The 24,816-nt window shown below is 42.2% G+C and overlaps 1 protein-coding gene across 11 annotated transcripts in view; it reads left to right on the top strand.

Annotated features, from left to right (window-relative positions):
• The window catches only part of magi2a (membrane associated guanylate kinase, WW and PDZ domain containing 2a), a 235,785-nt gene that overhangs the window by 54,049 nt on the left and 156,920 nt on the right, over positions 1-24,816 (top strand). For 8 of the 11 annotated variants that reach the window (XM_042403984.1, XM_042403980.1, XM_042403979.1 and 5 more), the window contains one exon: positions 19,644-19,760. In XM_042403984.1, the coding sequence (XP_042259918.1) occupies positions 19,644-19,760 (117 nt within the window). Of the gene's footprint in view, positions 1-17,287; positions 17,366-17,781; positions 17,885-19,079; positions 19,102-19,643; positions 19,761-24,816 lie in introns of those variants that run through there. The other 3 variants (XM_042403982.1, XM_042403988.1, XM_042403989.1) reach the window with 3 other exon arrangements.

Below are 24,816 nucleotides of genomic sequence, written 5' to 3'. Positions count from 1 at the left end.
TACTAATTCACCTCACAAGAAGTTACAGTTATTGACACACATGCCTATGAAGGATGTTAGTAGCTAGTTAGTTAAGTACTAGTCGGTCATCGACTACCTTGTCTCACTGGAAAACAAAATTAATTTTTAATGTTGGGGTCTGATGAACATAATGAAGTCTTGATAAGGTGGAGGACTGAGAAGCAAGACCTCTTCAAAGGAAAGAGGAACACTGCCATTAAAAGTTTTGAGTGAGTAAAACTTGAGTCTGTCTGCCAAAATGTGATGAAAGGAGCATTTGTCATTAGCTAATTGTTGGGTTCCCATTAGGAAGTTTGTGGTGGATAATGGGCTGAGGGGCAAAGTGCAACCAGCCTGGGTAAAAGAGAAGTGAGAGAACCTAAAGCAGAAATACAAAGTCAATTACAGGAGTTTTGTGTATGCATTTGATTAGCCATTCAGTATGCGTTAGTATCATTAACTTCTCTTGTTATCTAATTTGCAGTATCTGAAATGTCCTAGATCAGGGTTCAGCACAGAGGGAGGGGAGGCAACAGCAGCCTCCTGGAAAAGGTATGGGGTGATGGATGCAGCACTGGGCAGCAAGCCATCCATCACACCACCAGTGCTTATCTCTTCGGCAAGCCAGGAGACTGTTGTAGTCTCAACTCCCTCTGTTGCTGATCCAGTCATTCAGGATGACTGTACACCATTAAGAAAGAGAAGGAGGGAGGAGGGCCAGGTAGTAAACGATCTAAAACAGATGGAGAAAAGAGAGGAAAAGAATTCAGGGCAAGAGAGGAGGAGAGGCGGGTAGAAAGTTTTTTGGCATTACTGGATGCACTAGTTAAAAAGTAAAGTTTTGTTTTTGTTTTTTTATTTAACAGTTAATTAATTTGCATTTGCTGTTGTCTAATCAACTAACCTATCTATTCTTATGTCCTCAGTCACTCAAAATACTGTATACTGTGTACTGAGTGTTGAATAATTGTTGACAGGGGTAGCTTGGCCCCATCGTTCGTGTTATCTCCTGCTTCAACATCTTCCTCACCAGGCTCCATAATATCTCCGTTGCCTAGGCAGAGGTTGTGAAGGATGGTGCTATAGGTGACGACAACAGGTGCAAAAGCGTGGCTTACTTCAAGAAACTTGAAGAAGATGGAACGCCAGTAGGTCTTCATCATCCCAAAAGAGCGCTCTATGATGCACCTGGCCCTGGACAGCTTGTTTTTGTATCTGGCCAGCACAGCATTCAGGACAGGCATTTGATAGAGCGTCATCAGACAGATGGGGGCAGTCAGATAGGGGTAACCACCATCACCCAGAATGCATCTTCCCTCTGGTGGGTAGAGCTGCTGGGTATAGACTGTTTTTCAGCACACGGGCATCATGGACAGACCAAGAGAAACCACTGCACACATCTATGAACTTGCCGCGACGGTCACAGATGGCCTGAAGCTGTATGGATGTGAATAGCTTCCTATTAAAATAACAGCTAGCATCCTCTGCAGGGGGCTTAATCTGGATGTGGCAGCCATCAATGGCACCGACTGCGACATGAAATGCTGGAGAGCTTGCTAACCGGGCAAAAACAACACCCACTTCCTCGATCTGGTCTGGTTGAGGAAACCGGAAAATCCTCTTCAGGACCCCAACTACTGCCCGGCTGACCTTATGCATTATCCTGTAGTCTTGAGGATGTCAAAAGCCCTTGAGAATAGTCTATAAGAAGCTGCATGGGCAAGCCAGTATAGGAGTACAAGGACTTGAAGCTCTTTTTCCCATCCATGTTCAGCTGTGTAAGTGCACCTCTAAGTGCTGCTATGGACTCTCTTGTCAGGTGAAGGTCAGGGTGGAGGTTGGACACAACATCAAAATAGAGCTGCAGGATGGACACGTTCAGGTTCAAGTGGCAGTATGTTGTAGGGTGGACATGCTACGAATATGAGAAATAAAGGGATCCGATGTAATGCAAAATCCTCCTTTGAATTCCTGTAAAATCCTTTTCTGACTGTTAGCTGTTTTATATTGGTACAACTGTTTTATATTTTATAACTATTCTCAGTCCTGCCAACAGTGTTAGGGTGGTGCTAGAGCAGCTACACTTCATTTCATACATGGTTTATTTACAGTTTGAGATACAAAAACACTACACTATATTAGGACTGCAACGATCTGATTAGACACTGTCACGTATCATAAAGTTTTGCAAAAATGTATACGCTTACACAACAGAATTGGCAAGTATGTTACACTGCAAATAAAAGTAGGTTAAATGTAAAGCTGCTTCATGTGCAGACAGAATATTGTGGCAGCAGCTGCATATCTGCATGAAAATATATTCAACAACAAAAAAAACATCTGCCAGCAACAGAGAGCTATGTGTGAAAGGGGGCAACATGCTTACTGGTGACCAGTTGAATAGATAGTAATAATATGAATAGGAACAGTTTAAGTGAACAAAATAATCATTAAGATAACAACAAAAGGACATAACTATGAAAATAACAATCACAGAGAAATACATATGTAATTTTACTGTAATGTTAACTGTTATGACAAAGAAGTGTGTCCCAATTATATGCATACTGCATGCAACAGCACGTATTTTGTAATAGCAGCTGCAGTACGTACTAAAAGTAAAAAAGAAAAAGTGATTTGGAACGCAGCAACAGTGTTTCTCTTTTCATTTGTTGTAATCCTTCAAACTGAGGTCAATTTCCTGAGCTAATCCTTCAGCCGAACTGAAACTGGCCTCAAGTTTCTGGGATGAAAACTTCTGAGCATTTTGTCACTTTCACCTACACACATAAGAGTGTTGGGTCTTTTGTCATTACTGCCAGATGAATGCATGGCACCGACCGCTGCTGAGGTCGTAATTAACCTCATCTCACATGCAGAAAAGTCAATGTGATGCTTTGAACAGTAATCATTGGGAAAGTAGACAGTGCAAACATGGCCCTGTTGAATTTCTTTAGTCACTCTTGCTGTATTTCAGGCCTTTACACATAATTGTTTGCCCTCAGAATTTATAAGCCTTAGCTGATCAAGCATTTCATTATGTTTTTATGAATTTGCTCATAAAAACAGAATGAAAACAACATACATAAAAAATGCATCAAATATTGGCGAAAAAAACCCAACGCTATACACTTTTATGATTAGGACGAGTTAAGAAAGAATCCAAATAAGCTCATAATAATTTTTTCACTGGCTCTTCGACTATTTTATCTCCAACAGTTTAGATGAGACAGCAGGATACTGCATCCAACACTACATTCCTCTTGTCCATCTGGATCCCCCCAAAATACCAAATGGCATCAATGGAAATAACATGAGTGTCAGTCGGGAGACAGCAACGAAATACCACAGTTTACAGACAGAAGACAGGGCAACGGTCCATCTGCTGGGTCAAGAACCATCATATGAGAACGAGGTTATGAGAAAATACATAAGGGGATGTGATTGTTTGTTGGAGGAAACTTGGACAAAAACTTCATAATTCCAAGTCTGTGAGAGGAGATATTCACAACAGTGTGTCTTGCTATCCTTATTGGACTGAGGGCATACAGTAGTTGGCTTCGAGTTATGGGCTTTTTTAGCAGCCTTTTATGTGTGCCAGCACCAGTGCTTTGAATCCAGCGCAGACAGCCATGGGCAGCCTGTGATGGGGATGTTTCCAGTGGGGTGACACAGGAGAATTTGATATGGTTGACCGCTTGCATTGCTGGGGCTGAGCTGAGAAAGCTGACCTGGATGAGCCAGTAGTAACTTTACTCACAAGGGTACATGTAGGCGAACACTAAGACTATCCAGTGACCAGTATGAAAAAAGTGGTAATATGTTAAACAGGCAGGTAAAAAATGAAATGATTCATGGGGTTTCATCTACACTTACCTATTGAAGCTGAATTTTATTATATTAAATGCAAGTACGCAAAAGACATGGACCAAACCATCACCCCAGCATTCTGAGGTGATGGTTTTGGATACTCAGTGAATGTTACATAATATTCCCTCTCCTTTAAGCCCCTGTTTGCTCTCCACCAACTCCTGAGAAAAATACAGTATCTCTTTCTTTAACTGCCAAATATGTTCACCAGCTAGTCGCTAACTTTGTCTGTCTGTCGTTTGGTGCTGGGCAGGTCGTGTACAGTAGATTTATGTTTTACTGAAAACAGCTGCTTGCTGTGGCTGGAAAAGGCATTGAGACTGAACCAAATCAGTAAAGGTATGGGCTGTAAAACCAAAACAACAAGCTGAAGCTTCTCTGTGGGTTCGTAACTACAAGTAACCCCTCTCACATTACACACACGAATGAGGTTTTTTTTAAATAAGTTTTTGTAGCCGAAAATCCTTAAAACTGTGTCAAAGAATTTTTTACATCAAATCTTAAGCCAAGTTAAGACCATAATTGAACATAGCTTCATTCCTGTGCAAATGTGAAGCAGCTGATTTACATGATGCAACTTCAAACTATGCAGATGACATTTCACTTAGGACTATGTCCCAGAAACAGGGTGCTTAATAATGCACCGTAGGCATTCACACTTCTGAATGCATTTCCCTTTGTAAAACCTCCTCCGCACACCAAAAAGACTGCGTGTTGAGTGGTCCCTGTACAACAGTGGAGAGCTTTAGACGGATTCATGTTGAAATCCTGGTGAGATCTGACCTGACAAGGGTCCCTCTTGGAGTTTGATTACCTCAGATGATCTACACACAGTGCGGCTTCTAGTCTGCGCTGCACTCCAAATGTTCTTATCCAGAGGCTGGAAAGCTTGCGTGGCCGTTTGTGTGTGTGTGTGTGTATTTGTGAGTGGTTTTGGAGTCACGGTTGGGTACGTTTTTGGTACCGCAGAAAAAAGAAGGGTAAAAAATAGCATGTTGGTTTTTTTTGGAAAACCTAAACATCCAAAAATGGCTCATTAGCTGTAACTATTACTGAAGCAGTTAGTTGTGCTGCAGTGAAAAAGGAAAACATTTCTCTTTCTTGCAAGGAGTCAGGACACATGTTGACAGCTGTTTTATGATGTTTTGTGGTATAACTGTATATAAAGTAGTTTAAACTAGCTCCACCTCCAGCAGCTACAACAGTAACATGCTGCTCTAACACTAATGCTTCATTCTTATTAATCTAAAGTCATATATAATAATATGTAAGTAATGATATAAAATAATATATCAGTCAGATGGATGAAACCCCTACTTTTACTGCAATACTTTTTAACTATATTTTTCTCTTTCAGAAGTGGTTCTTACGACATGCTGTCTGACCACGTCAGAAATCAAATCTGTATATAGTTGTTTGGAATGTCTTCACTCAAAGACGGTGTGAAAAGCCGACCATCACAGGGAGGGGAGGGGGACAGTCGTCACAGAGAGGGGAGGGGAATGGGGAAATGTGGTATTGTTTCACTACAGAGATAATGGAGCATATTTTAATAATAGCGTTGCACTCAGTCAGTGTTATGAGTCTCTTGTTTGTCATTCTGACGGTGATGACACTACAGGGTAACCAGGGTAACCACGCTACCTTGGGTAAGCCGGCTAGCCTACATCCATGAACATGCGACAGCTAAGTGTACCGCTGTCAAAACATTCCAGGTAGCGCTAGAATTATTGTTCCACACGTCAGAGTAAGTGGATTATAAACTATTTTGACAGTAATTGTTCGGGTCACGGATCATACCAAACCGAGGAAAGTCACGCACCGAACCAAACATCCTTTACTTAATGGTTCGGGACGAATACACATACTGTTACACCCCTAGTTTTCTTGCAATGTATTGGTTTATCCATGAAGGGCATTCTGCTGGGGGATGTTAACTCAGAAACAGTTCTCTGCTTTGCTCAGTAAGCTGTCATCTGGAGTCGGGCTGCCAAATGCAATTGGGCGAAAAGGCCTTTGAAGTGTGCCGTGATTGGCTGTGTGTGGCGGCTATTTTGACAGCGCAGGTTGTGACGGCGAGGTTGAAGCAACAGTAACTCTGTAGGTCACACTGTGCTGGCTTTCCTTAAGTCTCTGATGTAAAAGTGTGTGTGTGTGTGTGTGCGATTGTGCGTGAGTCAGTGAGAAAGAACTAGTAAATCACTTTAAACCTGAGTGTGTGTGCGAGTGTGTGAAGAGAGAAAGGCTTGATGGATTACTTTCAGCTCCTGTGAATGCAGCGTGCATGTGTGTGTGTGTATGTGGTTGTTTGTGTGTGACATCACACAGCCGACATCTCCCTGTGCATCTCAGTACAGCCCTCCTGCAGTTTAAAATTAAATTTCAAGCAAATATTTCATTGACATCTCTCCTCTGAGCCTCACATTGTCACAGTTCATTAAAACGTAATTGAAAAGGAATATTCAACAGCTTACTTTGCACATACACCACTTTACCCCATTACATTTGCTACAGAAACATTTACATAGAATATCATCTCAGCTCTGTTTGCACTCAGAAAGCTACATGAGCCGCTTACACGGCTGCCTTATCATTTCCCATAATTCATCTGTGCCAGCACAAATAAACATAGCAGGGAATGTGGGATATGCAAAGCGTGATTCAGCAGCAACATTTTTAATCTTTCTTCCATCAGCTTCTATTACTAGCGCTGCCAAGCTCAGCGGACCGCAGCGCTCCTGGGCTCTGATTGGGTTAGTTCAATTAAATTGGGCCCCAGTAAGGTGTAATGAGAACTGTGCTGTATCAGTGACAATATGTAGAAGTAAGCTCAGTGGCAGCCATTATGGTTTGGCTATTAACTGGCGAGCCATTAATATCAATAAACCCTGTTTTCATGCAACTGTGTCAGAATCGCCCTGATTCGTCCATCACTCAGTTCAACCAGACACCTCATATCGTTGGTCAGGCTTCAGTGAGATGGTAATGTACTACAGCATAAACAAGGCCGTGTGTTCTGTTCCTGTCGAGAAACAAGGTCTGCAAGGATTTAAAGTCCCCCCTCCCCCTCCCCCCCCCACTCAAAAATCTGTTTACTTATTGTTCCTACAGTTGGATTGGTTTCACTGTGCCGAATGATGTATGTGCAGAGTTTGACAACGCAAGGCTGTTTTCACATTCATCTGCTGAAGGGAAAACTTTGCTCACCTTAAATCTGGACTTCTTTTTAGCGATGTCACCATGTCCCCAAATCTCAAAATTAATTTGGTACAGCAGTGTTATTTTTTTTGACAGGAAAGGTTGCCAAAACCACAAAAATAAGACCCAAAACGTAATGAACCAGAATCATCCTTTAGTAATATCTTTACAAGCAAAAGATGGTTTCAGTGAGATAGAAACACCACTCTGGATAGTTTTTATGCTATTTAACTATTCCTTCAATTCTTTGTAGACCATCATTACAAGCTTTGACTCTTATATTTATTTAAAAAATGAAATTTAAATCACAATAGCCATTAGATATTTTGTTCTGCCCTGCTAAATGGAGCTGTGTAAAGGCTAAGGAGTCCTAAATGGCTCTATCATGGGATAACACTAATTACAGGATGTGGGCCCTGCCTTTAAATGAAAGCCAAATTAAGAAACAAAATATTGATTTCCTTCCCTGGTCCCTTCCCTAGAAGCTCTTAGATTCGCTCACAGAGGCAGAAACCTCCATAGCCAGTCATGTTGTCCTGCCCTTGTCTAGTTTATTTTCATGTCCCGTTTGTCTGTTTTATTCTCCAATCATCATGCATCAAGGCTTCAGAGGTTCAGTGTAGGGATCCACATTTTCTTACAGCTACTGTAAACTTGGTGTTACAGTTAAAGAGGTTTCTTATTTTGTTTAAAGGTGCACTATGTAAGAATTGGGCAGAATTTTAGTTTAAAACATCCAAAAATTAAGTAGTAATTAAAAATTATTAACAGAATGTGAAGAAGTAACAGTTATGACGTTACATCAAAGATCTATACGTATTGTGTTGCAGAGATATCCACTCAAGTTAGCATGCTAACCAGCTAGCCTCGGCATGTCCTGTCTTGTAATACCACTTTGTACCTTAAGAGGCAATAGTGAGTCACTGTAGCATCCAGTCTACCCTCAGTCCAATACGTCACTTTATTGAGTTTTAATATTTTTTAATTCATTGAGAAAGTCACCATTTAGACTCACAATATGTGACACAGTTGTGCCAAGTTGCCACTGCTGCAGCTGCTGGCTGGCGTGATCAGCTGATCTGATGAACTGATCTGTGCAGCTCTTTGGTCATTTACAGCTGGCTCTAATGTCTCCGTAGCATTTTGATATCTTAATGCCATAGAACAGATTCACTGTAAATAGTAAGCTGTCTGGTGATATGTTTCCCCCTATTTGTTTGGATCATGTGGCCAATTCTTACACATTGCACCTTTAATTCTTGAAATCTTCCATCTCTGTATGTTGTCTTTGCCCTCAGGAAATTGACAGATATAGAAATACCCAGATATAGAAGACGGAAGTACATTATGTTAATCGTAACATTGTGTGAGATTTGCTCCACTGGGTCTCTGAGTGCTGTCTTTACTGTGACAGAAGTAATATTGTTGTCAAGGCAACCAAATTGCTAAGCACTGAGTTTGTCCGCTTGGCCTTTTTACCACTCTGTCCATATGCCTGAAAGGCTCTGTCTGTCTTCAAACTGTGAAACCGTCGCAGTGGTGCGATACAGCCAAATGACATGTTCTTGAGGAGACACTGACAGGAGATGGCGGGAGATGGATCCTTGTCATGTTAAGTGAGGGGAGTTTTCCTCTTGAGTGAGCTTACTGGCACAGTGACATTAGCATGTTCAGTTTGGATGCACTACTCCACCAGTCGACAAAGGTGAGGCTATTTCACACTCTCTTGGACTTCAAAGCTGCTGTGTGGGAACAGCCTCAATGTGCTCGCTCTGTTTGCGGTGTCTCCCTGTTGTTGATTCCTCACCGGACGGGCATACCCATGGCAGTCTGCATCTCCCCTTTTGAAATCTTAATCAATGTTCTCATTCCTCTTTAACCCTCAAAATGCCCTCTTCTTTAGCGTCTTACCCTCTGCTCTTCCCAGTGTGGTCACACCAGAAATTGTTTGCATGTCGTCACAAAATAATGGTTCTGGAAGCTTGGTGTAATGACTATTTGCAGGTGATGCTGTAGCTACAGTACAGTCACTTGTAGCTAGTTTTGTTTGTGGCAAAATGGATATGAAGAGGAAAGCTTTATTGCAATTGCTTATCATTTGGCAAAGTGGGTTTGTATAAAATAGGATGGTACAACACAAGTTATATGATAGTTTCCTCCATTTTTTACTCCCAATGTTCTCTAAAACTCCTTCCGAAAAATTCACAAAATTAAACTGCATGAATTTACTTTGCCTCTACAAGTTAAGTTTTGAATTTTGGTTGGCTGGCTGGCTGGGTGGCTGGATGGTTGGTTGGTTAGTTGGGTGGTTGGTTGGGTTGGTTGGTTGGCTGGCTGGCTGACTGGCTGGGTGGCTGGATGGTTGGTTGGTTGGTTGGGTGGTTGGTTGGGTTGGTTGGTTGGCTGGCTGGCTGACTGGCAGGGTGGCTGGATGGTTGGTTGGTTGGTTGGGTGGTTGGTTGGGTTGGTTGGTTGGCTGACTGGCTGGGTAGCTGGATGGTTGGTTGATTGGTTGGTGAACTACTGTGGCTAGTGAGCTAACCAGTCAGAAACATGTCAATAAATGTTGCTGTGACTGATCCATTAAGCCCTTGCCACACCAGAAAGTAGCACAGCAAAGTTCATCCATGCATCCTTGAGAATTATGTGTTATCAATTCATAGAAGTTTAGTAATTTAGTGGCTACTCGCAATTGGTTGGTTGATTGGTTGGTTCGGTTGGTTAGTTGGTTTGGTTGGTTCATTGGTTGATTCATGAACTACTGTAGCTAGTGAGCTAACCAGTCAGAAAGTCAGTCACAAAAAGCCAATTACCTTGCTAATTCACAAAACTAAACTACAGAAATTTACTTTGTCTTTACAAGGAAAGTTTTGAAATTTTGCTGTATAAATGTTGCTGCGACTGATTCCTTAAGGCATTGTCAACCCAGAAAGCATCAACTCTTATCTTGTAACTGTCTACAAACCATGCCTCTCTCGTGGAGCAGTTTACACACCAGCTGAGGAGGGCTAAATAAAAGTTGATGAAACAACACAGCTAATAAGCTACGATAGCTTCCTGTCTGCTGGGTTCTAGCTCTGCATTGAGGTCAGTGCTGTCAAGATGGTTTGTTATTGCTCAGTTGCGCAATTGAACTCGATGCAAAAGGTTCACACAGATTTACTTTGCTCCTGTGAAATGAATTGATTTCACTGCAGTTTTAATCGTGTGTGACAGGGCCTTTACTCTCCCAGTCTGTGCCTTGCACTGAGATGAGCAGCCTTTAGTGTCAGACATGTATTGTATGTGACTGCAGGACTTTTACAGACCTGTTTGTGTTATCAGTCCATCTGAACTCATTCCCACTGGCTGTATCAGGCAAACAAATTCCTTCCAGTAGCTCACCGAATCTGCTGACACTACAAATGTGCAAATAAATGACCCCATTTGAGGATTATTATGTTTCTTCTACAAATATAGAAACAAGGAGAAAGGGGAGAAGAAAGGTGTGATGAGAAATAGCCTGAAAGAGGAGAATGTGAAAAACAGCGGAATGAATTGACAAAGAGAATAGCAGAGAGGACTGAAAGGAAGGAGAGACAAGTTTGGTGAGTCATTACACAGCCGTGTTCAAACAGTGACTGCTTTTGAAGTTTAATTCTATTTGATGCATTATTGGCTGGCCACACGGCAGTAATTTTTAGTGCTGCTGGAATAGTTGAGAAAGTTAAAAGCTTGAGTGGGTGGCATGATGCAGCTCTAAGTGGTAAGGAGCAGATCCAGGAGTTGAGACAATAACTTAATGGCATTAGCGGCAGAGAGGATTCAGACTTCCCAGGCGAGCTGGAAGGTACTGGAAACTCAACAAGTGTTAATTGTGTTGGTCAACTCGCATTTTATCATCTTCATTTCTTGGTTTGGACGTTGACTTTCAAACAATTGCAACAGTGTTTCGTCACAGACAAAAAAGGGTCCAAATATGCAACACCAGTCTCCCCGAGGCATTACCTTTGATGTGTGATTGACAGGTAATTAGGCGGATTCGCTAGTTAAAAGTTGAGAGAAGCAAACTTGCCAATTTATGTTTAGTTTTTAACAATGCATGAAAACTCTGTATTTGTCAGAATCTTTCACCATAAAACTTTGAAGAAACTTCATATGCTTTGCACTGTGCATCACATAGGTACAGACAGGTTTGGAAAAATATACTCTTACTTGATAAAGTTGCCTGAAAGTTTCCTTAGACCTGTGGCTATTTGGTCTGCTGCCCGGGCTGCTGTGGACTCTTACAGTGTTTATGAATTATTAAAAAATAGAAACAAGAGCTGGGAGTCCCAAGCAGAGTTTAAATGTGCAAAGGTTAGGTTTGAGGTGTAGCTGCAGACATTGAGGGGGAGCAACACGGACTTTGGGGTGAGGTTGGACTGCGCAAAGGGCAGCCTTTATGCATCAAGTGTACAACAGGAGGGAAAACAAGAAAATGGTTGTTGAGGAGATTCAGAGGCTAGACAAAGCAACTAGATGTGCAGCCAAAGCAGATTCAGTGGGTGATTTGATCAATTGTAGAAACTCATCTGGAGTGAGGAGTACAAGGGCAGGCAGCATTGATGTTGGGTGCAACCTCTAGTGTACCTCCATCCTCTCAAAATCTTGCCCCATGTGCTCTTTGTGTTCAGGCACAGCTTCTCTTCAAGGTGTAAAACAAGCCTCACTCAAGAACAATATACAGTCCATGTGGTCAAGTCAAGTCCATGTGGGCAGCAAATTTAGCTCAGCCTAAGCAGAGACAAGGTGAATATGTGGCCTGTTTAATCAGCCGAATATTCTGACTTCACAGCTTTGGAAACTCACATGTAGTTTAATGTAGCGATAGAGTGTGGTGTTACCTGTTTGGCCCTTCAGTTTATTTATGATAGCACAGCCTGACGTTTGATATGAAGGCCAATGACTGGTCAAGACATCATTTAGTATCTGGCTCCTGTAGGAATCCTAGCTTAACCTTTGGCACATGAGTATGATAAATAGCCTGCTGTGCGGATTGATGTTTCTTTCTTCAGATATCCACCCTTGAACACCCAAAACTACACAGAACTTGTATTTACTAAAAGCTTTCCTATGGACCATTGAAAGTAAGATCACCCAAAATAGCTTCAAATTGCTTCCTACATGCATTTAGTCACACTAACAATGAAAAATTTAAAAGTAAAAGTAAATGCAACAATTCTCCATTACTTAAAGTGGCTATATAAATGGAAATAACAATAACAATCACAGATCTATCCAGGAGGGGCGTATAAAGTCAAAATGGTGACTAGTAACAGCAGTAATGTTCACTTTTGTGTGCAAATGTCTTTTTAATGAGAGAAATCCATCAAAATCATGACACAATGTGGATTTAAGGCGCTGTACCCACACCTACCTTGTATTAAAATTCGATCTGCATCTGAATATCTAACCAGAGTACAGATTAACATTGAAGTGCATGAAGTGAAAGTATAATCACACACAGAGTACATCAACATTGTCTTTCCCTTCGCATGCAGACTCCCACTATGGATATCAGTCATTAATTCTACATGTAGACCATCAGTGCTCGCCCAATTCTGTGCCTGCATGCAAATCACAGCTGGTGCTCACCCAATAGCCCAGATGCATGCAAATGAGTTTGCTCAGTGAAGGTAGCATCTTGTGTAATCACGTGCTTTATGCAAAATCAGGTTGAAATGAAGTTCAGCCAACTTTTTGATTGAGCAGAGTTATTCTAGCGAAAGACCGAATGCGTGACGTGTAAAAACCTTCATTAAGCTTGAAGACAAAGACTGTGCCTTTTATAGTCCTATCAATCCGTATATTCGCCTGTTTATACAGTACTTGGAACAAAAACTAGATCATCAAAAAAGCGTGATCACACTTTGATAGGTGGAAATGGAGCCATATGTGTTTGAATGTGAGGCAGGTTCAGTAATGTGTGAACCGCTCTCCCATGCTGTTCCCCATCAATCCGATGCTTAGCGCGGCTACTGGAAGGCACGGCAGCACGTGAAAGACATATTCCATTTCCTGCTACGGCGGCACTATCAGTGTCCCATTCCCGGGTTAAAATGGACCAGGCCTCCCCCGCCAGGAGACAGATGCTGCACATCAGAAACGTGCACACATACTAACACATAAAGAGGCAGCTGGTGGGCTGAGTGAATTTCCATGGCAATGGGTGAGCTAGGGCTGGTCAGCATAAAGCAACAGAAGGAAGGTATGCAACGTAAATCACCTGTGGGACTTGGAGAGCTGGAGAGACCGTGTAGGTATGTGTTTCAGCTCCGTTGCCTGAAATTGCAGGAATTGGGAAGTGCGGTGTCTTTAAATGCAAAAACATGTACCCAGAAACAGGTAGTGGAGGGAGTTTGTGGTCAGGTGCACAGGGTATACATGCACTGATGACTGGCGTCTTTCCTACACCTTAAAAAACCAGAGCTTTTCCATGTTTCCATCTTGTATCGCTTACATTACAGCAAGCCCTTTTACAAACCATGCTGCAGTGTTTTTTCGACATTATAATGTGTTTCTCAGGCGTCCTTTGGCTTGCAGTCTTTTCTCTATGTTATATAAATCAATTAACAGGCTCTTGAAATTTGCTCAAGTTGTGTTCTGCACAGTGAACACAACTCACTCAAGTTTAATGACTGGTATTGCTGCTCTCCAAAAAGAATGAATGGAAATCAGTAGCTATTTGAAGTGGTTATAAAATACATCCAAATTTCCAAAGTGTTCAGCAAAAAAAAACAAAAAACATCAACAGTACACATAATTTGAAGTTGAGTGGTTAAAAGTTGCAAAAACAGACAACGTTGATGTGTCATTTGTTGAAACTTTCATACATTTTTAACTACTTAATGAAAAACCTCATTTCAACTAGACTAACTTGTTCTTGCCTAAACCCAGCTGTTTGCCAACAGTTTCCTGTGATGATCAGCGAAAGAAAAATGTCAATTTATGCCGCTCTCATAAACCAATTTGTGGTGCAGGAACAAAAAAAGAAAAAGTCCCAACAGCATTTAATTCCAGTCTTTTTGTGTGCATGTGCATGTAAATCCATCTGAAAGCCAGTTGGTTTTATGAATTCCGGCACTTTCACCACAGAGCTGGCATCATACATGTTCATTGAAGACTAATCAACAGAGCGCAGTGTGTGTCTGGTGAATCTGGCAAGGTTTTAAGCCCATCCTGATCTTTTAATTAGTCTGATTATCCAAACAGCTGTGTGCTGGCTCTCCATCTGACTTTAACGCACACACACAAACACACACACAGCGTGATAACGCTACATATGTGGCTGCCGACGGGCGCCCTCAGAGCGGGGTGTGATAAATATTGTCAGCGAGACTCTGATGACGGCGCTCCAAGCTCTGACTGACTGTCAGAGCCGCGCTCGCCATGCTGGGTTTTTCTTGATAAAGTAAAAAAGCTTCAGCAGGAGACTTTGAAGACTCGGCTGTTGCAACACTACTGAAGTCTTTGTTCAATACTTTGTGTGTGTTTGTGTTCCATATTTGTGTTTGTGGCCTGCATTTATGCCCATCATGATGACCTTGTGGGCTTATTTTGAATCACTGAACTCCTTTTGAGCTTTTCTTTGCATGAGAGTTCAGTCAAGTCTTAAATGTTAGTTGACTTTTTATACGCTATCAATGCAGGAAATAGTTAGATGTTGCAATATAATGCACTTATTTTCTTTTATAAACTTGGTTTTTGATCAGAAAATAAGTATTAAAAGGAGGCGATCACTCACAGGATCAACGAGCCCCGGGTTGTCTGATGTCTCCAGCATAAACAGACAGGATACTGAGTTATAACTGACCAGCGCGTTCAGGTGCGCGCGGTTGTTTTGTAGCAGCCTGATGTAATTTGTTTTACAAGGTAAACACACGGCCTTGCGTAACGGCGATGCACTTTGGCGCAGCACTTCTCAAAGCCAAGGCTGCAGATTTAGCAACAAATCTGTCCTGCTGGCTTCAGACGGCTGCAGCCCGGGAACATAATGGACTGAAGGAGAAGGTTTCATTACAGTATAAAGCAGCTGTGACAACAGATACTGTAAGAATCAATAATATTAATTTATAGATGCATGCAGAGCGAGTCACAGATTTGCGCTGTCGCCACATTAAAAATGTATTTTGTGATTCATTTTTAAAGACATTACTGGTTGGAGAGTGTTGAATGATAAGGTTTATTTATATTATAAGCATTATTAGTTAATTAATATTATTATTAAAATGCATTTCCTGCAAGTATCTAGATTGCTATTTTTAGCTCATCAAAGTGGAAGCAGAGGAATTTAAAATAATTGCTGATCATTTGAAGTTGTCATTATTTTGTCGCTAAATCCAGGATGAATATTAAATACTTATATTAACATATGAGATTTTTCTTCTTAATATCGGTTGTTAAAAGCTAAAGAAGTGGAATAACAAATAAATTCTGGTCATCGTTTTGAACAATAGTCTCTTTAAGGTTGAGCGGGGCTTCACTTGACTTCTCATCTCGCACTGATAGCCAGCTCTTCTCAGTGAACTGGACTAGTTTGTGCCAGGTTAGGGTTCTAGCACCTCTATCCCCCAGAGGAACCAGCTGCTCTCTTGTTTTTTGACTCCGTACAGGCTGTTCTTTCTCTCTCTCTGCCTCCCTGTGGATTTTACATGACACCTGCTGAGCTTAAATGGTGTATTCTCTTCTTCGGTTTTCATTCACCCATCTGTTTAGGAAACAGTTATCATGCCTGCTTGTGGCTTTAAACATGCTAGAAATGTTGCCTGATTGCAAGAATGAGTTGTTTCATAACACTAAAATGCTTTTTATGTCTCGCATGCGCCGTTCCTGTTACCTTTCTTCAAGGTCTATCAGAACTGAATAATAGTAATGAACGTTTTGCATTATGCATTTTTCGAGATTGATCGTCTTATGCACCAGCGAGTAGATTTCCCCTATGTATTGTCAATCCGTCGCCCTTAACATTTCCCCCCTTTTCTTCTCCGTCTCCATCGTCTCCTGATTCATCTGGGAACAATAACTAAACAAAGGGCGCTCTGACGCTAGCGAAGCTATCAAGATTGAGGTTAGCGAAACCTATTCAGAAAACAACCCGTGAAGTACAAGATGGCAAGGTGAAAGATTTTTGCAGGGAAGAAAAGAAAAACCAATGATACTCATTGATCAAACACAATAGTCTATTTTGCTCTCAGGTTCTCAGTCAATAGTAGCAGAAGCATTGTCTCTAAAAACCTGTGGCAGCTCGAGAGAAGCTTAACATTTAAACACATTAGAAGAGTGGCATTTCATGTCCTTGATAATCTTATTTAAATCATATTAAACTTCTCCTTTTGTAACTGATTTAGCACCGTATTTTAAACAGTAGGAGAAATGTACATGTTGGGAATGTGGATGGGATGGTTCGGCTCACGTTTTTTGGGGGGGGCATGGCTTAAAAAGTTTAGATTGGAGATATTTATCTTGCAAAAATGCCAAACATTTGTTATCTATCTTTGTAAATTGGATTTTTGACTGCTGGTTGGACAAAACAAGCTATTTCAAGACTGGGCAAGGGCTCTTGGAAACAGTGATGGGCGTTTTTCACTATTTTATGACATTTTATAGACTAATCAATTTATTGAAAAACAAATCAACAGATAATTGAAATTATCATCACTTGCAGCCATATATCTGAAACACAAACACTCAAAGAACATGTCTTATTTATTACTCAGATGTCAAAAGCATAGTCTTTCAGATTTTCTTGTTTTTTATTGCTTTAAAAGCCCAGATAACGGCCAACAAATAAGACATTGTTCACTCCCGTTTCGATATAGCAGCCATTAAAAGTCGAGCTGTGTGTTTGTTTGACTTTCAAATGTGTATACAAGCTTAAGGAGGACAGGAAGAGATAAACGGAAAGACTGCATGACCAGAACAGGCCACATTTGCACCACAGAAGAGTCACCAGGCTCGAGGGGGGAAACCGCCGACGTCCGTGTCCAAACGCAGAATAAACAAACAGCGACTTAATTAGTAGGAATGTTGTTCTGCAGGAGTGAGATTTGGTTGAAACATAATGTTTAGTTCCACCACGTGGTTGTCAAAGGTCAGAGCCAGGCCATGTGGATGCCGTAAACCAAAAAGGGGGGAGGTGTCTACTGTGGGCGAGGGATGGCTTTTTAATCTTAAAAAAAAAAAAAAAAAAGGAGGCATATGAAGCAGATGCAGTGCCTCGTGTCGCACGTCGGGGGCGCTGTAGGACCTGAGAATCTGGAGGGATCTAGGGATCTCGGTGCGTTAGGTCCCCACAGTCAGAGCTGCTTGAACGGTCGCTCTCCTCACTCACTCACACACACACTCACACACACACACACACACACACTCTCTCTCTTTCTTGCACACACACTTCTTCTCTTCCCCTCCTCTTTCCCCACACACACACACTCCTTCTCTCTCTCTCTTCTTCTCTCTCTTTTTGCCTCGGTGTCTCTCGGTCACTCACTCCGCCGCTCTCTCCCGTTTCATCTCTCCACCGTGAAGTGCACACACACACATACACAGAGAGAGAGATAGATAGAGAGAGAGAGAGAGAGAGAGAGAGAGAGGTGATTCGGCTCCCAGTGACTAGACTGGGGGCAAACACAGACAGAGTTGGGGGGACCTGAGGGACAGGACAGCACAGGGTTTTGATTGCAGCGGGAAAAGATCCGGCGCAAGATTTTTCCTACAAAACGGAGATTATTTGCATCACAAAACCTGTGGAAAGAGGACACTGACACTACCGGCTGCACCGCCGCTGTCCGCGCAAGAGGTGCCATTTAGTGCTGTTTATGTGTATGAGTGTTTGTGTGTGTGTGTGTGTGCGTGATTCTGAGTCTGCTCACCTTTTCACTATGCAGATTCATTGCTTTACCTTCTTTTCTCATGCAAATGTAAAAAAAAAAAAAAAAAATGTGTCTGGTCGTGGCTGCTCCGCGTCTTTTTTGACGGAGCCGGTGTCTGTAAATTCAGGTTTGCATGATCATAACGCAACGCTCCATTAATTAGTTCAGCTCTGCTAGATTAGTGCATGTTAGTGTGAGTGTGCGCGCGTTTGTGTATGTGCGCACGTATCCAGAACTGTCTAGCGCACACACACACACACACACGGCATGATGAACCAGAATGTGCTAAATAATAGATCTTCACCCCCCCCCTCCAATATGACAGAAAACTTCCAAACTAGGTTATCCTTGAATTAATGTATGAAATGATATCTCCAGCAGTTTCATCCACCTTCTGTGTCTGAGCGCTTTTCTAGTCAGTTTGCATGTGTGGATGCATCTGTGCGGTGCATGTGTGCTCTCCTCAACATATCATGCTTGGATGTCATTGCCTCAGGATCACAGGGAGGGAGGGGGGGGGGGGAAGAGCAAGGATGTGTATGTGGGGAGAGTGGGTGGAGGGGGCTAAATGCTATTTGGCACCGTGCCAAGTTGCTGCTTTAAAGAGGATGTTGAAGGTTAGACTGATGTCTTCTCAGACCCGCTCCGTCTGTCTCCTTGCTTCTTTACTTCTATGCACAGGAGTAACAAGAATGACAAGTGTGTTTATTAAAACGGCACCGTGAGGAGTCCCTTAAGTAACGTCAGTGGAGCACCCCCCCCCCCCACCCACCCACTTCCACCACCCTTCAATCTCCACTTTCCTCTCAGCTGTCCTGTCCTGCCTCCATTTGAAATGTGATTATATGAGTGTGTGGCAGAGTAGATGGATGATGGAGTATTTGTTGGGAAAGGAGGGGAGGGGAGGGGTTGAGTTGATGCTTGTTTTAGCTTTCTGCCCCCCCCCCCCCCCCCACCCCCATGGGATTTGCCCTTTTCTTCCATCTCTCTTATCCCCTACCTCCATGTATGTCTGTCGCTCCTTCCATCACTTTTTTTTTTTTTCCTCTCTCTCTCTTCTGTCCTGCTGAGCCAGCGAGATTTACTGGTTCAGAGTGGGAGTCCATTCACAGAACTGGGAGAAAGAGAGAGAGAGAGAGATCAGGTGAGAGAGTGAGGGAAAGGAGAATGGCAGCGGAAAAAACAACCTCCCCCGGGGGGGGGGGGGGACGAGTCCGCGGGTGATTTATGTGTAGGCATTCCTCCACACGTGTTTGGCCACCGCTCCAATTAACACCTCCACCAATCCATGGCTGCTACTTGACAAGATGCAAGAATCCGAGCGGGGGGGGGGGGGGGGGCAAGAGTGTATTCATTAGCGTGCGCGCCGTGTTTGTTTGCGGGATTTTAGCAAATTCAAATTGTTTACTGTGGCTTTTCAGAGAGATTTCTGGGTCATTTGTCGCCGCAGTATTTTTTTTAAGCTTCCTCTGCTCGCTCTGGAAGTTTAGAGGACTGCAGAATTTATTGCGCACAGAAAAACAGCTTCTTCTCTGGATAATTTACAAAACACATCCAGCTGACCCCGTTTTCCTCGATCTATTTCTTAAGTTCTACAGGAAGACACGATTACACAGCCTTCTCATTGTCAAGACTGATTGATTTGAGGTGTGATTCTGACTTTTACTGTCCCTTGTGTTCCTCCAGGGGGCGTGATAGACAAGGACCTGCGCCACTACCTCAACCTGCGCTTCCAGAAAGGCTCGGTGGACCACGAGCTGCAGCAGATCATCCGGGACAACCTCTACCTCCGCACCGTCCCCTGTGAGTTACCTTGTCTCTCTCCTTTCTGAGTGAAACGTGTCTGGTATCTTTTTCTTCTCACCATGGCTGAAAAGCGGGCAATAAAGCCCCAGACCTCCGAAGGCCCAAAAACTAAAGGTTCACTGTTGGTTGGTGGTAGTTTGTAATAGAAACTGAAACAATAATTGCTTCAAGGCGAGTCCTGCTTTATTAATTCATCTTAAAGCCCCTGTATTGGTGGTCCGCTTGTCAAAACTTAGCTTGAGGCCCTTTTTTTTGTGGATTTTGTGCTTTCATGATGCATATTCCTAAAAAAAAAAAATCTAATCACAACAAATCCACTGGTACAAAGCAAACCTGGAGTACTGGATGGTGTCTGGACCTCCATGAAAAACCACTAACTGCTAAGCTGCTTTGCATAGTCTGCTGCGTGAACCGGCAAGTACTGGAGTGCAGCAGGATACATACACAAGCAGGTGAATCCAGACATGCTTCTTCTTGCTTCTCATCAACTCTTATCACTCAAAATACTTTTCCAAATCTCAGAGGAGGGCGTGACGAGATACTTGCTTTCCCCTCGTCGTCGTGTCCCGTTGGCTCCGGTCCCGAATCTCCAAACAGTCTGGCCACGGTGGTGATCGATCAACCGCCGGAGGGTTGATTTAGTTGGAATCAGGCTTGTCAGGGAAGTTTGACTCTTTAAAGTCAAGCATCGACTTCAGTCGTCTGTTTCTAATGAGCTGCATTAACTGCATCACAAGTGCACAGTCGAGCGACTGAGCGTTACGTAGACAACCAAAGATAAGATTTAGAGGGCTTTAGGATATTGATAGTTTTGAGTTCAGGATAGTATTTCTAACTGAATCACTGTGCTGTAAGTGTGTGTAGACTTTATCAGGCTTATTAAGCTTCTAACGCTTATATGGGCTTAGACTTACTGATGTTTTAATCCATATTCTTCTGATTCCTGTTTGTCATTTGTTTGCCGAACATATGCTCATTTCCGTCAGTCAATAGGCTGTGATGTGTAAGTCTGTCTGTTTGTGTGTGCACGAGCTATCTGTGTGTGTGTGTGTGTGTGTGTGTGTGTGTGTGTGTGTTAGCTCTGCATTAGCCTAGCCGTGCCATTAGGCACAGCTGTCTGGTGGCCAGCTCTCCCCTGAATCCTTAATGGAGGGGCATTCTTCAAGGCCAGGAGGAGGCGGATTTCACTGGAGCCACTTTCTCTCCCTCTCAGAACAGAATACAGCAGGAGACACACACACACACACATGCACACACGCACATACACACACACACACACAAAAAAAAGAGCTATTTGTTTGCGACAGAGGCGTAATTTTCTCTGATAAACACTCATGGAGCCGATGGCAGAGAGGCATTGGAGATAGAGGGAGAGGTGAACAGTGAGGAGTGAGAACAAATTGGAGAACAAATAGAGGGAGGGAGACACAAAAGGGAATGTGTGTGTGGGGAGGGGGGGGGGGGGGGGGGGGGGGGGGGGGAGGAGGTGTGATGATGGAACACGGACTATGATAACTACGTAAGTAAATGGACTGCAGATAAACTGTTGCAGAGAGAGAGAGAGAGAGAGAAAGAAAGAGAGGTAAGGGGATGTTAACTGGTGCATTAATGAAGCTTCAACAATGGGCCTCAGTGCTGCTGAGAGGAAGAGACTTAGTCATGATTGAGCTGGGGCTTTTTATATCTGAACAACTTGATGATGGATGGATGACAGGGTTCAATGTAGTATTTTTTTTTTATTCCCCACTGGCCCATTTTGGCCAGTAGATCAAAGTTTTACTGGTTCCTTGTATGTTTCCACTGGCCCGGCAGCCTAAAAATGAAAATAACTCTTTTTCCATCATTTTGGTGATTTATTGTACTTAATACATACAACAGTGATGTTCCCTTTTAGATTTGGTTGTTTTCCTTTAGTTATTGATATGTAATGTTGATATATTACACAAATATGCAAAATATATAATTAGGCACATATTAGATCAGTAGTTGAATGGTGTATAAATGTAGGTTTCCTATGTTTTGTGTAAAGCCAGATAGTATGGAATACACAGGGAGAAGAGAATTTATATATGGATGACCTTGATAATAAACTCAAACAAATTAACATTAACAACATCAACATTAACAATGAAATAAATGCTGAGAGATCTGTAGAAATGTACCAACAGTGAACAGTGAGAGAAAGAACATAATGGCTTTTGTTTGTGTTCAGTCTGGGTTAAACCACAGGTTAGGTACTTAAGGTTTAAAGCTGTATTAACTGAAGTTACGCAAACGAGGACAGAGCAACAGTAATATCTGTACTTTAAGAGAGGTTTCTGCTTTAGATGTTGACAAAGCTGGTAGGAGCCACAGAGATGAAGGTTACACCTCAATAATGTCATAAAAAACACTCCTGGTGATCAGCAACAAACATTTAGTTGGTTTTAATGCACATAACTGCGCAGTGAGGATGCTAACTGGCTAGCGAGTGAGCCGAAAAACTGTACAAAACATACCACAGTCGCTGTTTTCCACCCAGCAGTGTTGTTGCTTCCATGAAAGTAGAAAGCCTCTTTTTTTTTGTAGCCTCATAATTTTCTTTAGCTGACATTTCTTTGGAGTTCGGGTGTTGCACCGTATTTGGTGACCCATCAGATTCACCAGTAAGAGCCCAGCCTTCTCCAAGTGTATTTCAGCAAATCAGGACGCATTTCATTGGTCACGTGTCTTGAAAACGATGACATCTCCTAATATGTGCTCACATTGCAAACTCTGATTGGCCGTCACTGGTCCCGGGCCATCGGGACATGGGTTATGATGGACCCTGGATGGAGGGATAACCTTATATAGGGTACACACTGGAAACTGTTCTTTTCTATATGTGGTTCATGTCCTTTTTAGGTTTGTTCTGTTGTGTTGTTGGTAGGTCATGGTTCCTTTCAGTCCACAGCACCTCTGTGGTCTCTGTAGTTGTGGTGCCATTTTTGCTGGAACTCTCTGGAAAAAGACTTCTAGACACCAAAAGACCATCCTGTTCAACTAAAAGGTCAAATGAAAAAATGTAGCGAGTGGAACTAGTACCTGTTGCCAAAAAGATTGATGGTTTGATGAACAGGTGGAAAGATACCAATGATTAGATAAAATGATACCCAGACACAATGATAGATGGTTAGGCACACTGAAAACACAGACTAAAAACGGTCCTGTCGCAGTGACTTTCTCACCGCAGGAACGTTTCCAGGATCCTTTTTAGGAACTCATGAACTCTACCGGTGTTATGATCAGAGCCTTTAAAAAGCCTTTATTCTGGCAATACTTTCTGATGACAGAGGGGAGTTTGTTGTACGGAGTGTTTGAAACTATATTAGGCCTAGAAATCTTATAATCTCAACGTTCAAAACAAAGTCAGGTCAGCTGATGGTCAAACAAATCATTTCTGGCAGTTTGTTTCTTTCCACGTCGGCATGTCTATGCAACATCCTTTCAACCATCACAGTTGTGCAACAGTAAACTGCAAAGTTACATCTCGAACAAAAATTGTGCCTCAGACAAAGATATTGCTTTTCTCAATCTTTTCTTTATCTGCCTATTTTCCTGATATTGACAGTTTTTCAGATTCAGAGGAAATGAAAAGAGGAATCAGAAAAAGGTGGTTTCAGATTTAGTCTCTGAGTTTAGCCCAGTATTGGATTACTGGATTGTAATAATGGACAATCCTGCACCTCATGATTTACATCCAATTGAATCCAATCTTAACCATACTGTAGTTACAGTATGCATATATTGTTGAAAGTAAAAATCTTTGAAAACATTTGCATTGAAGGGCTTTTTCAGCAACGTCCGATATTGACGTTTTTTGTCTGGAGATAAGGTGGTGAGTTCCTGTGAGTTTGCAAGAAAAGCCATTCATGGATAGATGATGTAGAGATTCAGGAAGATGACATCAGACCAGCGTAGGAGAAAAAGAAGGAAAACACTTATTTAAAGTTGAGAAACACGGAGCTATATGGACGCCTGGTGAGATCTATGATAAGTGATAAATCAAAGGCAAGACTAAGGGGAGAGAGAGAACAGAGAATCATAAGTGACAGATCTGAAGTAGTTCATCACAGCAATTTAAACATAACCCTTGAGTGGGAAAGAAAAGACATTTTTTTTGTGTGTGTGTGTGTGTGAGGGGAGGGAGGGGGGGGGGGGGGATGGATTCTGACGGGCACACAGTAAGAGAGTTACTGCCACTCATACCAATCGTGGAGCTTGGATGGAGTCAGCGAGGGCAGCTAAGGCTGTGCCAGCTCTTAGATAAATTGCCTGGTTGAAATCCAAGGTCAGAGCGTTAATAGCCTGAGCCCATGTGAAATCAGGCCTATCGCCTGGTAATCCACATAGATTTGATGGGGGAGATAGAGAGAGGAGAGGAATAAGTGTGTGTAGACTAGTCGTGACTCCTAAGTGGGCTGCAGTGATCAAGAATGGCTGAATTATTTAGGTAAAAATGAACTGGAAAACATGGCAATTAAAACATAGCAATTTTTATAATCTGACTTTCAAATGATTTCAAACACACACTTTTTTTTTTTTTTGCAGCCAGCATGTGTGTGTGTGTGTGTGTGTGCAATACTTTGATTTGAAGACTCCAGAGCCAGGCAGAAAAAAAATATCTGAAAACAGTTTTAAATATTTGAACTCATTTCTGAGCACTTGACTTAGCGTGCATGTATTTAGCGTAAACTCAGACATTTCGAGTAAATAACTCGGAGGTTGGGCACATCAATTGAAAGATTTAAAAAACAAGCGGCCTCTCATGTTTTTCACCCCCAAAACTAAATCAAATATAAATAAGTCCAGCGCCTCTGTTCCAGGAAAATAAATATCTGATAAAGATATCAAGGTCACCGGGATTATATGACTCATCTCTCAAGTTATTAGCCACGAAGTCTTTGTTTCTTTCTTCTGTTTATCCTTGCTTGGTCGCTTTCTTCTTTTTTTTCCTTCAATTCCTTCTTTCACGCAAGCGTATTAATACATTCATATCAGTCTCAGCCTCGCCTCCTCTGTAGCTCTGTGGACA

Source organism: Thunnus maccoyii, chromosome 23 (genome assembly GCF_910596095.1).
Source record: "Thunnus maccoyii chromosome 23, fThuMac1.1, whole genome shotgun sequence".
Taxonomy (NCBI): domain Eukaryota; kingdom Metazoa; phylum Chordata; class Actinopteri; order Scombriformes; family Scombridae; genus Thunnus; species Thunnus maccoyii.
This window is presented reverse-complemented; position numbering and strand designations above follow the sequence as displayed.